Here is a 14,403-nt window from a genome sequence, read left to right as displayed (position 1 = left end):
AGGCTGTCATTGGTATGACAGGGATTAATAGGGATTACATTGACTCTGGAAATCACATTGGGTAGTCTGGACATTTTAACAATATTAATGCTTTCAACTCATGAACACAAGATATCTTTCTAGTTATTTGTATCTTCTTCGTTTTATTTTATTCATGTTTTATATGTAATTCTGCATCTATGGATCCTATTCAGAAGAGACTTGTAAACTCTTAATAAGTGCTGATGTGAAAAACACATTTCATTTGGTTCGGAATACTAAAGGAAGCAAGTTTCTGGAACCAAAAATAACACTCTCCAACCATGACTCAGCTTTTTGGTTGTGTAAATGACCAGATTCCTGCAGCTGGAGTTTGTCTCACATCTTCCTCTTGGAGCCAAAAGTGCCATTAGGCATGTAAGGAAAGTCTGCCTGCAACAGTACGCTACCGCTGCTGTGCGTTCAGTGCTGCCAGATGCTAAGAATACACGGTTCTTCTGCAAATCTGTGAATTCTTTACTCCTTTGTTCTTTGCACAAACATTGGCCCTTCACTTCTCTTCTCCCAGCATACTCCTAAAGCATGCCTGGGTGATATATTCACATTAAGGGCTCACTCAGGTATCTCAGAGTTCCCACTATACAACTCAGTTGGGGAAAATAATGTTCAAATGCCTTGCTTATTTGGGGGGACCATTAAATTCCCTTCAGTTAGAATGTATCCTGAGTCTTACACCTCTTTGCTTGTAAATTAGTCACTGAAGTTTTTATTGACAGACTGTTCTTCAGCTGGAACAATTAAAGCAAGATGTTATTTTTTTCAGTTGTTGGCAAGTGACAAATGGCAAGTGAAAGCCTCTCGAGAAACAAGTAGAACAGCAGACTCTCCTTTCCTTTGGATTCACCTACAGATTAACTTTTAAAACATAAATACTTAAGAGAAGAGCCCCAGCACTTATAATTCTAAAAGTGCTCTTCCCTGGACAAGTGTCTTAAATTCCCAGCAAGCGGATGCGGCTGGAGGAGGGTGTGGCTCCCTTGTCAGTTCACATAGAATGTGTTGCCCAAGCGCTTTGTTCCTCCTCTTCTCTCCAATTGCTCATTTGTACTCTCATTTGAGGTGAATAGAAAGACAAAAGAGGTGAATTTAAACTTACTATTTGAGTTCCTAATAAATGTACTTTGGTGATGGAGGCAATAGAAATGAATGCAGTGAGATTTTTTTAATTATCTGTGAAGTTTAGTTATCCATCTTTCTCTGACCCTATATTCCATAGATAATTAAAATTTCACTGCGTTTGAAATAATGTCACCAAGGTCTTGAACATTATGAAGTCAAATAATGAGCAGGTGGGGACCAGGTACAGTGGCTCACGCCTGAAATCTCAGCACTTTGGGAGGCCAAGGCAGGTGGATCACATGAGGTCAGGAGTTCAAGACCAGCCTGACCAACATGGCAAAACCCAGTCTCTACTAAAAATACAAAAATAAGCTGGGCGTGGTGGCAGGCGCCTGTAATCCCAGCTACTAGGGAGGCTGAGGCAGGAGAATTGCTTGAACCCGGGAGGTGGAGGTTGCAGTGAGCTGAGATCATGCCACTGCACTCCAGCCTGGGGGATACAGTGAGACTCTGTCTCCAAAAAAAAAAAAAAAATAGCCGGGTGGGGTAACCCAAGCCTGTAATCCCAGCTACTCAGGAGGCTGAGGCATGAGAATCCCTTGAACACAGGAGGCGGAGGTTACAGTGCTCACGCAGTGCAAGGAGATCATGCCACTGCACTCCAACCTGGACCACATAGCAAGACTCTGTCTCAAAAATAATTAATAATAATAAGCAGGTAGGAGTCAATTATGAGGTCTGGTTCCAGATCAATTATCATCAGTTGGAATTATATTTCTTTTCTCAGTACCAAAAATTTCCTGGCCTGTGAGTAGGATAAATTAATTCATGTCTCATTCTCTGCCTACTGCCTTGAAAAGCCCAAAATATCTAATTTATGCCAAATAAAATTTGTTATCATGTCCCCTGTACTACGAAGATGTATTCAAGTTATTTCTAACTGGAATAAATATCTTTTTTCAGATCCACAGCATGCAGCTGGACATGCTGCAAAAATACACATGCGGCTCAAGGCACCCCCAGCCTATGCACTTGACTGTGCAGATGTAGGTTGTAATCTTAATTGCTTTTATAAAACCTAAGTTCCAAAAGGGGAGGAATTTTATTTTGTATATTCACCATTATAACCCCAGAACTCAACACACTGCTAGCAATATAATAAATGGTGAATAAACATGTGTTAAATTAAATTCTTGAATAAACAAATAAATATATGAAATGCTATGATTTAAATTTAGCATCCAGCCGTTTTTTTTATTTTTGTTTTAGAAATTTTTTTTATTATCCTTTAAGTTTTAGGGTACATGTGCACAACATGCAGGTTTGTTACATATATATTCATGTGCCATGTTGGTGTGCTGCTCCCATTAACTCGTCATTTAACATTAGGTATATCTCCTAATGCTGTCCCTCCCCGCTCCCCCAACCCCACAACAGTCCCCAGTGTGTGATGTTCCCCTTCCTGTGTCCATGTGTTCTCATTGTTCAATTCCCACCTATGAGTGAGAACATGTGGTGTTTGGTTTTTTGTCCTTGCGACAGTTTGCTGAGAATGATGGTTTCCAGCTTCATCCATGTCCCTACAAAGGACATGAACTCATCATTTTTTATGGCTGCATAGGATTCCATGGTGTATATGTGCCACATTTTCTTAATCCAGTCTATCATTGTTGGACATTTGGGTTGGTTCCAAGTCTTTGCTATTGTGAATAGTGCTGCAATAAACATACGTGTGCATGTGTCTTTATAGCAGCATGATTTACAGTCCTTTGGGTATATACCCAGTAATGGGATGGCTGGGTCAAATGGTATTTCTAGTTCTAGATCCCTGAGGAATCACCACACCGACTTCCACAATGGTTGAACTCGTTTACAGTCCCACCAACAGTGTAAAAGTGTTCCTATTTCTCCACATCCTCTCCAGCACCTGTTGTTTCCTGACTTTTTAATGATCACCATTCTAACTGCCAACCATTTTTTTTAATTGCAAGCCCAGTAATTATATTTTCCAAGAATATCATAGCATGTAGTCTGGGAAATACAAGCAGTTATGGAGAGTATATTTGAAATTATAATTGTCCTAAAAATTTTGATGCATGTGATCATGATAATTATTATTCATTAAACTGAACTGCTTGGACAAAATTTACATTTTCATAAAAATCATGTTTATTAGAGAAATTGTTGTATTATTCTTAATATACTGTTAACATGAATATCCAAAGTTACCTAGACAATAAAACACTTAGGCTTTTGGGTTTGCTCCAGGTTTGATCAAGTACTGAAAGGCAGGTCTCTTGCCCTCTGTCATATAAATGATGTAAAGATGGAATTTTGTGAGTATCTTAACAGTGATGCCAATAATACAATAAATTATCCTAATTTTAGAGTCATTATATTGCTAAATTTCAAATATTGATAGTGGCTTACCCAGCCAAACATTCTGAACTTTAACAAGGATATTTGAGGACATAGAAATAAGCCTGCTGGACCAATAGTTTCTAGAAAATTGTTAGCAAAATATCTAAGTTATTTATCTTGTCTCAACTCCTGATTTAGCAAATATCAGAAAGATCTTTTCTGTTCTCTGCACATCCTGAGGTGACTCTTTTATTCATTATCTAATTTAGGGAAAAGCAAGATAATGAACGGACAAATTATAAAGTTTAGGACTTAATTTCTAGCAAAAATAAGAGAAATTGATTTACCCAACAGCAAGCTCCCTCAAGAGCTAAGTCATGACGTAGAATAGTGCAATTTGGTGGAGAAGGAGGCTGACAAGCAGGGAAAATGGTGGCCTGCCAAAGAAGTCATAGGTAAGGGACATAACAGCTGCCTTCAGTTATTTAAGACCTCACTACCACCAACATGGGAGAGGAATTAGACTTCTTTTGTGTAGTTTCAACAAAGTTGAAGTGTACCTGCTGACTTGGGGAGTACCAAGATCAATGGGTAAAAGTAACAAAGGAGACAAAGTTTGCTCACCATAAAGGGCTTTGAGAGAACTAGCGCTCCTCAGGAGAAAAAGCGGCTGCATTATTCAGCAAATCCAGATGCCACCAGGGAGAATGTGATCTGGAGGGAACTAGATTTGTAGCTTTCAAACCATTTTACAGATTCCTAAGGGTTCTGCAGCACTTCCTGAGAGTAGCAAAAGGAAGGGAGCTGAAGACTCCCCAAAGTTTTATTCCTATCTGCTTTTTATTGGACTTCTACATATGAGACTCTGTCTAAGAAGGCAATTTAATATAGCAACTATTTTTGCCTGAGATTTATACTCAATTTTGCTTTAAAGTAAAAGGATATATCCCAAGTTTATATTTATATGTAGAGTATCTAAGGGGCAATGATTTTACCATTAAAGATGAAACGTTACTGAGACTCAGGGTTATAGAAAATTTGAAGTGAAACGTGATTTGTTCCAAACCATTCTCCAAATAGGCCAGTGTATCTGGGCGTTACTGGCTTTGCACATATGTTTAAGTGAACCCTTCAAATCTCTTTGAACTTCAATTACCCTGTCTGTGAAAGAGAAGGGTAAAGAATACCTCCTCGCAGCTCAAAGAGTCATTAGGAAGACCAAATGAGATAATGTATGTAAAAATACTTAGTACATCATCCAGCGTGAGTTAGCAAAATCTCCAAATGTTGTTTATTATTCATTCTTTGATTACTTCTGTTTTTCTAACAGCTTTGGGACCCCAGAACAGAACAATGCATTTTGTGACTGAGTTTGTCCTCCTGGGTTTCCATGGTCAAAGGGAGATGCAGAGCTGCTTCTTCTCGTTCATCCTTGTTCTCTATCTCCTGACACTGCTAGGGAATGGAGCTATTGTCTGTGCTGTGAAATGGGACAGGCAGCTCCACACACCCATGTACATCCTTCTGGGAAACTGCCTTTCTAGAGATCTGGTACATTTCCTCCACTGTCCCAAACATGCTAGTCAATATCCTCTCTGAGACTAAAACCATCTCCTTCTCTGGCTGCTTCCTGCAATTCTATTTCTTTTTTTCACTGGGTACAACAGAGTGTTTCTTCTTATCAATTACGGCTTATGATCGGTACCTGGCCATCTGTCGTCCATTACACTACCCCTCCATCATGACTGGGAAGTTCTGTATAATTCTGGTCTGTGTATGCTGGGTAGGCGGATTTCTCTGCTACCCAGTCCCTATTGTTCTTATCTCCCAACTTCCCTTCTGTGGGCCCAACATCATTGACCACTTTGTGTGTGACCCAGGCCCATTGTTTGCACTGGCCTGCATCTCTGCTTCTTCCACTGAGCTTATCTGTTACACCTTCAACTCGATAATTATCTTTGGGCCCTTCCTCTCCATCTTGGGATCTTACACTCTGGTCATCAGAGCTGTGCTTCGTTTCCCTCTGGTGCTGGTCGAACTAAAGCTTTCTCCACATGTGGGTCCCACCTAATGGTGGTGTCTCTATTCTATGGAACCCTTATGGTGAGGTATGTGAGCCCAACATCAGGGAACCCAGCAGGAATGCAGATCATCACTCTGGTGTACACAGCAATGACTCCATTCTTAAATCCCCTTATCTATAGTCTTTGAAACAAAGACATGAAAGATGCTCTAAAGAGAGTCCTGGGGTTAACAGTTAGCCAAAACTGAGATATCTTTGAAAAAGAAGCCAAATTGGTCACTTCTGACCTTAGTTTTTTATAGCTATAGAGAGTAGCTTCAGTAGTATGTTCTGGCTCACACTCAGGTAGACAGACTTATCTTTCACAGTTCCTTAGCAGTTAAATTCAGCTCATTAATGATAAATGCCAATGCTCAATAAAACATTTTAAACATATGTGGCCTCACTGAGTAGTTATGTGGTGGGTGGGTGTATATATACGTATATTATTTTTCTGTGATGTATGTTTGCTAGTTTTAATCTTAGCTGACAGAAGAAATCAATTGCATGTGTACTGAAGCCTTTCAAAAGAGTGAGATCTGGCTGGGCACAGTGGCTCACGACTGTAATCCCAGCACTTTGGGAGGCCAAAGTGGGAGGATCACCTGAGATCAGGAATTCGAGACCAGCCTGGGCAACATGATGAAACCCTGTCTCTATTAAAAATACAAAAATTAGCTGGGCGTGATGGCACACACCTGTAATCCCAGCTACTCAGGAGGCTGAGGAATGAGAATTGCTTGAACTTGGGAGGCTAAGGTTGCAGTGAGCTGATATCATGCCACTGCTCCCCAGACTGCATGATAGAGCAAGACTGCATCTTAAAAAAAAAAAAAAAAAGAAGAGATCTTTTCAATTCAGAAAATATATATATTTTTGTTTGTTTGTTTGTTTGTTTGTTTCTGAGATGAAGTGTCACTCTTGTTGCCCAGGCTGGAGTGCAGTGGCGCAGTCTTGGCTCACCGCAACCTCCACCTCCCGGGTTCAAGTGATCCTCCTGCCTCAGCCTCCCGAGTAGCTGGGATTACAGGTGCCCACCATCACACCTGGCTAATTGTATTTTTAGTAGAGATGGGGTCACTTTTGTATTTTTAGTAGAGACGGGGTTTCCCCATGTTAGCCAAGCTGTTCTCGAACTCCTGACCTCAAGTGATCCACCCCCCCTTGGCCTCACAAAGTGCTGGGATTACAGGCGTGAGCTGCCACACTCAGCCAGAAAATAAATATTCTTAAAGAATATTTGTGTGTCAAGAGGCCACCAGAAATAAACGTAGTAATAGACATCTTCCATTGTTTGAGGTTGTCTTTCACACCAAGAACAGAGTATGCTTTAAACCTCTATGCTTCATACCTCTATCCCTTAGAGATAAAAACCAAACTCTTTGCCATTCAAGGCCTTCACTCAATAGACTGCTCCATTCAGTTTTCTCTCCTAGTGATCCACTGTACAAGTCTTGCACTTCATGATGATCAGTCCTCAAACATATTTAGTCCCAACTGGGTATCTTTACTCATAGTACTTCCTCTCTAAATTAGTCATGAAAACCCCAATATTACCTATACTAGGAATGATGCCCTAAACATATTTGTATTTGTACCCAGCAGTTTTCATGTCAACCACAGAGCAACAGGTGCCTCTCAGAGGCTGTAGGACAAAGTCTAAGTTAGAAAAATATTCAGAGAAAATTATGCCAAGAACAAATTTCATTTTAGTATCCAAACTCTATGCTGAAACAAAAAGGCTATCAACTGAGAGTCGAATCTACTTAAAATGGAAACACACCTTTTAGTTATGGCTACCCCACAATGAAATCAGGTGTGCAAGGAAGATGGGCCTGCCGGTGCTAGGTTATGTAATGCCGGTGCTAGGTGATGTAATGCCAGTGCTAGGTGATGTAATGCTCTCAAACCGTGTTTCTCAAATCTTTCCACCAATGCATGTTTAGCAACAGTGGTCAGAGAACATGGGGTATTGGGGAATAATATTTCTTTAAATTCAAAATTGTATCTCAAAAATTATCATAAATTATACTTCCTAATTCATAGTACATACATATTTGGTGTGATATAAAATTATCTTTCTAGGTAAAATTGGCCCCTCAGGAAGACATTTAATCTGGGGCTTTTACACACCCCATTGCACATGCTGTTTGAGCACAACTCAAGGAGACCATGGGGTTTCCTCAGAGTTAATGTAACATGTTATTTTTAATAATCCCTATAGGAAATGTTAACAAAAATATCAATTAAACCCCCATGCAAGATGTATGAAGATCCCTAGGGACAGCACACAAAGTTACAGAATCACAAGAACATGAAGGGAGACCTGAGAATTCTCAACAGTGGCTCAAATGAGGCATAAATTAAGACCAACACAAAGTTCAACACCCTCAGTGAGAAACAAGCCACTAGAATCTTAGGGTACAAGAGAAGTGAAATAAGCCACTGGTGAAGCTCTCACACAGCACTTCCATATTGGAGCCAGTGAAGGAGAGAATCCGTGTGGCCTCCCTGCAGGCTCTCTCCGGGATGACCTAGGAAAGCTTCCTGGTATATAGGAGAGGTATTCTTCGTTGGGCGTTGCTGCTGTTATACACGACAGATGGACTACTCACCTATACATTTCTTCATTCAACATGCTTCAGAGACTGAGTATCAAAGAATATGGGTCTATCTTTCAGCTCAAAAACCAAAAGAAAAAAAATCCCGCAGAGTGTTTAGATCACCATGCAATTCACACTTTCCAAAAGAAGTGCACTAATCATCCACAGGTCTTCTCCTTCTCAGGAAGTGCCTGAGGCACCAGGAATGCTATGACATTTGTAGAGATTTTGAGCTTAATAATATGGAACTAGCTTTATCCACTGGGACTAAAACCAAAAGAAAATTGGAATTTTTTTTAATCTTCTCTCTCAGTTTTCCTCTCTCTGTCCCTTTCATTACTCACTTTGCACCTTCAGGAGAAGTGACATTTTAAAAAAAAGAAAGGATAAAAATAAAATCAATGTTTTTGTGGACTAAGAACTCACATAGATTTAGTGGTGAATATATTAGGAACTGTTTCTTACAAATATGTTGGAAATTATCTGTGAAATTTATTTACCATGCTTTCCCTGTGGCTAATTGTTTTTCCGAAAGGTTTTTGTTTGTTTCTTGTTTTTAATGTCAATGAAAGTAGTCTAAGCTCAAAGAAGCAGCTCAGTCTTGTGCATTTTGATTTTGGGTCAAAGTCTGTGAATCTGAGTTCAAAATCATTGTTGCTCCTTCTCTGTTCCAAACACAAGTGGCTACTCCCTGCATCACTGCTTTCTCATCTTGTTGAGGAGAGAGGTTTCTTGCTCAGAAAGAAGGAGAAGGTATAGAGGAGCCATAGTGGGGAGCCATTCTTTTATGATATCTTACAAAAATGACCATCGATGCAGGTTTAGTTTAGTTCTTCACAATCATCCTAGCTTAAAAAATTAAAAATCACTGATCCCCATCTTGCAGTTTCTTTCTCTTTTTGGCTTCTTGTCCACCAAACTACAACCTTTTGCAAAACCAGCTCTATGAATAGGTCTATGTTTCCTTCTAGATGGGTAGATTCATAGTTCACCTTGTGCATTACTAACTGCAACAGCTGCATGATCATAAATATATTTCTTATTTAATATAACCTCACTGAATAGGAGGGTTTTTTCTATTTGATTATGTTCAGTGAGCACTATAAATACTACATATATGCATACAGACACACACACACTATATATATATATATGTGTGTGGATACATATATATATATATATACACCTATATATACCACTTTGATCAAATACTATATATGTGCTACTTTAATTGAAAAAAATATAAGGCAAATTATCCTCTTAACAATCAAAAAAATTAAAGGTATCTTGTTAAAATTTTTCTGAAGAGTCCCATATGTTAAAGCTATCATTTACTCTTTTCTTGGAGTTGTATTTGATTCTTGAAAATATATCTTCTTTGGTAATGGTGTTCTAAGAGAAACAAACCACATCTTGGAAAATGGGTAAATAATTATGTTTGAAATAACACCTTTGATTCTCTTGTATCTTGTTTTTTGAATATTTGGAGGCAATTCTTTTACAAGGACTAAAGAAAGATCTTATAAACAGTGAATTTTAGAGAAAATTCTGGCAAAAGTAATAAGAGGAGCTTTAGAAGAAAATATCCCAGTAACTAGTTATCTTCGCTATCTTATCTGTTATCTTTAATGAAATATTTCTTTTTAAATGTATATGGAGCATGATAAACTATAATGTGAAATTAATGACCAGGAAATGAATAATTATGACATTTTATTGCTAAAAGCAAATAATTAAATACCAAATTGGAAATAAGCTGTAGTACAATATAAATGTCTCTAAATAGGAAAAAGCAAAATATATAAAGAATTTTATCATCTAAGTATCCTTGTTGACTTTCTCCTGGTATCATAAAAAAAGTTGGGAAGAAAATAAATACTCTTAATAGAAATAGCTCCAGAAAGAAAGAATCTGAAATAACATCAAAAGTACAAACTACTCAAAGCTGTAAAAAGTCTCAGACTTGAATATATTAAAAATGATGGCATATGTCTTCATAATTTGAAGTGAATAGCACTAAGTAATTGCTATATATGAACATCTTTCACTGAAAAACAAATTAGATACAAAACAAACCATTTTTGCCTCTATTTCAAGAATTTCTTTATATCAAAAGAAGATGAAATGTTGATTTTTGTCCATTGCCACAGAAAATTCAAACAAACTGAAGTTTACAAGAATCAGACCCACAGGACTCATTCAAGAAATTCTTTTAGAATATCCAATATATTCACCTGCAAGAGTCAAACTCCTTATCCCAAAAAAAGATTTAAGATGTTTCATCAGCAAAGCAAATTGTCATTGACCATCCGTGTTCTCTCCACAGTCTGGGAAGCATGAATAACTCACAGATATCTACTGTGACACAGTTTGTGTTATTGGGCTTTCCTGGTCCCTGGAAAATTCAGATCATCTTTTTCTCAATGATTTTGTTGGTCTACATCTTGACTCTGGCTGGGAATATGGCCATCATCTGTGCAGTGAGGTGGGACCATCGACTACATACCCCTATGTACGTGCTCCTAGCCAACTTCTTCCTAGAGATCTGGTATGTGACTTGCACAGTCCCCAACACGCTGGTAAATTTTTTCTCCAAAACTAAGACCATATCCTTCTCCGGATGTTTCACTCAGTTCTACTTCTTCTTTTCCCTGGTTACAACTGAATGCTTCTTCCTCTGTGTCATGGCTTATGGTCGGTACCTGGCCATCTGCCACCCACTGCACTATCCCTCCATTATGACTGGCCAGCTCTGTGGCATCTTGGTGTCTCTTTGTTGGCTCATTGGTTTCCTTGGACATTCAATTTCCATTTTCTCCATTTCTCAACTACCTTTCTGTGGTCATTGATCATTTTCTGTGTGATGTGGACCCACTGATGGCATTGTCCTGTGCCCCTACTCACACCATAGGGCATGTGTTCCATTCTGTGAGCTCTCTTTTCATCATCCTCACCATGGTGTACATCCTTGGGTCCTATACCTTGGTGCTCAGAACTGTGCTTCAGGTTCCTTCTTCAGCTGGATGGCAAAAGGCCTTCTCTACCTGTGGATCACACTTGGTTGTGGTGTCTCTGTTCTATGGAACCATAATGGTGATGTATGTGAGTCCCACACCTGGCAACTCAGTTTCTATGCATAAGATCATCACACTGATATATTCTGTGGTAACACCTGTTTTAAACCCCCTCATCTACAGCCTACACAACAAGGACATGAAATATGCCCTCCATCATGTCTTCTGTGGAATGAGAATTATCCAGAGATCATGAATAGGGTTTTTTATAACCCAATGACTGTTAATGCAATTGGAAGAATAATCCTTTTCTTTTAACACAAACTGACTTGATTTAATTCATGGTCATCACAGTCCTTTTGTACAAGCAAAACTCTTCATGTATCTGATCATATTTTGATGAGCTTCTAGTTTCAGAAATGTGCTCCATGGGAGCAGTTTGGCCCCAACATATGGTAAAAATAACACTTAAAAATCTTAATATCTTCATCCATGTCCCCACAAAGGACATGAACTCATCATTTTTTATGGCTGCATAGGATTCCAAGGTGTATATGTGCCACATTTTCTTAATCCAGTCTATCATTGTTCGACATTTGGGTTGGTTCCAAGTCTTTGCTATTGTGAATAGTGCCGCAATAAACATACGTGTGCATGTGTCTTTATAGCAGCATGATTTATAGTCCTTTAGGTATATACTCAGTAATGGGATGGCTGGGTCAAATGGCATTTCTAGTTCTAGATCCCTGAGGAATCGCCACACTGACTTCCACAATGGTTGAACTAGTTTACAGTCCCACCAACAGTGTAAAAGTGCTCCTGTTTCTCCACATCCTCTCCAGCACCTGTTGTTTCCTGACTTTATAATGATCGCCATTCTAACTGGTGTGAGATGGTATCTCATTGTGGTTTTAATTTGCAACCACCATTCTCAGCAAACTATTGCAAGGACAAAAAACCAAACACCGCATGTTCTCACTCATAGGTGGGAACTGAACAGTGAGAACACATGGACACAGGAAGGGGAACATCACACACCGGGGACTGTTGTGGGGTGGGGGGAGGGGGGAGGAGGGAGGGATAGCATTAGGAGATATACCTAATGTTAAATGAAGAGTTAATGGGTGCAGCACACCAACATGACATATGTATACATATGTAACAAACTTGCACGTTGTGCACATGTACCCTAAAACTTAAAGTATAATAATAAAATAACTTAATATCTATTTCCAGAAAGGTTTTTACTTTGGTGTGCAGTCTCCATCCACACAATTTTATTAAGACATATTAATCCAATTGATTGTTTGCTTACATAGTTGTCTATCACTTCTTTTAAAAAACATAATATGCCTGTTGATCTAGATTTTTGGTGACACATCATTATATAAACTAAGATACACTTAGAGATTGTAAATTCAGTTTCACAATTCTTAGTCCATCATCCTCATCAACAATGTACAAGGGGAGACGGGAAGTTAGATTCAGAGAGACTGGTTAATGTCCAGTCCAGCTAAGTGAAGTGAGGGTCACATCAAAAGAACCACTTAGAGGGCTTGACCTTGTCCCCTGAAATTTGAGGGGCACCTTGACCATCCTTGATTTGAACCTGAAAGAAATGTAAAGACTGTGAAAGCGATGACTCTAAGAGATAGTAAAAGGAGATGGGCTGTAGCAAGAACAAACTAAACTCCAACTCATAACAGAACAAATATAGAATACCCACATTTGACCTAGTTAGACCCTATGGAAAGTAACCTTCTTGCTGTCTTAAAACGAACCCTACCCAAAAGTGCTACTTGGAAAATTAAGGCCATTTCAAAAGTCTCTACAGAGTAGGTCACCCAAATCCAGGGTTAAAAGAAGTCATATGGAGCCAGCCAGTGAAGCATTGCCCACATCAGAGAACCTGCAGTTTGGGCAGACCACCTCAGAAAAAGAAAATATTTCATGAAAAAGAAAAACAACATTTAGACCATTGTTAAACCTATAAGGCAACAATATCTAAGTCAAGAAAAAAATTTTCTGCCTTTACTTCTTTCCCACCCCAAACAGAGTAACCAGAGTCAGCAGAGTAATGTAGGAGAAGAGAAATGAAAGGTCAGAGAGAAACAAGCAGATCAAGCCTAAATCAGATCCAGTTTAGAGGAATGAGTTTTAATTTGGATAAAAAAATTAAAATTTTAGACTATACAGTCAGCCTTCAGTCATCTATGGGTTCCACATCCAGGGATTCAACCAACCTCAGATTGAAAATATTTGGGTAATAATGCATCTTTACTGAGCATGTACAGACTTTTTTCTTGTCATTGTTCCCTAAATAATACAGTATAACAGCGATTTACATTGCATTGCAATTTTAAGTAACCTAGAGATGATTTAAAGTATATGGGAGGAGGTTACAGTGAGCTATGATTGTGCCACTGCACTCCAGCCCTGGCAACAGATCCTGCTCTAAGAAAATAAAAAATAAAATAAATATAGTTTAAGGGAGGATGTGCAATAAAGTGTAGGTTATATGCAAATACTACACCATTCTATATAAGGAACTTGAGCTTGTGGATTAGGGTACCCACAGGAGGTCCTGGAACCAATCCCTCATGTATACTGAGAAACAAACGTGCTAGATTCTCTAATGCCTGGATAAGGGGTCATATATTAAAAGTAAAAGTAGTTATAACAGCTATCATACCAGCCCAAGACAGTATCCATAGGTGGAAATAAATCAGACACCAAAAAGTGTTTACAATGGACGTGGTGGGGGAAAATCAAGTTCCTTTATGTTTATATCCTACCAAGTACAAATCATTCAATAAAATAGTTGTAGCACAAAGGCTTAAATGTTGTGGTAGCCTAAGAGAGGAAGAAAAAGACCAAAGAACTCTCCTGGAAAGCCTCCTTGGGCAACTGGAAAACACTATGATGCAAGGTGAGTAGAAGGGCCTAAAATGAATGGGAAAATGAATTAGAAAATCTGCTTAGGATGGTACTAAAGATAAGCTTGAACTACCAATCACAGTATTGCCTTAAGTCAGCCCTAGTATTTCAGTGGCTTGGCTGAACTCGTTAGTTGAAAAGGGGCATAAAATATTTCGTACTACTCTCAATAACTCAAAGTATCCTACTGCTGCAACTTATTAGATGTCAAATATGTAGCGTCACCTGTCAAACACTTATTCTTTTGTTAATATTTAGCTCGGACATGATTTCTACCTGAAGGCCATTCTCACACCCCAAAGCTAGACTGCATTTCTCTTCTTGATAT

At 38.8% G+C, this 14,403-nt stretch overlaps 1 protein-coding gene and 1 pseudogene across 1 annotated transcript; both read left to right on the top strand.

The window, feature by feature from the left end:
* Positions 1-4,743: 4,743 nt before the first annotated feature.
* Positions 4,744-5,730, top strand: LOC129488761 (olfactory receptor 11H6-like; annotated as a pseudogene).
* Positions 5,731-10,454: 4,724 nt separating this feature from the next.
* On the top strand, positions 10,455-11,394 carry LOC129487206 (olfactory receptor 11H7-like). Its single transcript, XM_055287819.1, is given in 2 exon segments — positions 10,455-10,966; positions 10,968-11,394. Coding segments are annotated over 2 exon segments (933 nt in total). The 5' UTR covers positions 10,455-10,460.
* The last annotated feature ends 3,009 nt before the right edge of the window (positions 11,395-14,403 follow it).

Source organism: Symphalangus syndactylus, chromosome 8 (assembly GCF_028878055.3).
Source record: "Symphalangus syndactylus isolate Jambi chromosome 8, NHGRI_mSymSyn1-v2.1_pri, whole genome shotgun sequence".
NCBI classification, from domain to species: Eukaryota; Metazoa; Chordata; class Mammalia; order Primates; family Hylobatidae; genus Symphalangus; species Symphalangus syndactylus.
This window is presented reverse-complemented; position numbering and strand designations above follow the sequence as displayed.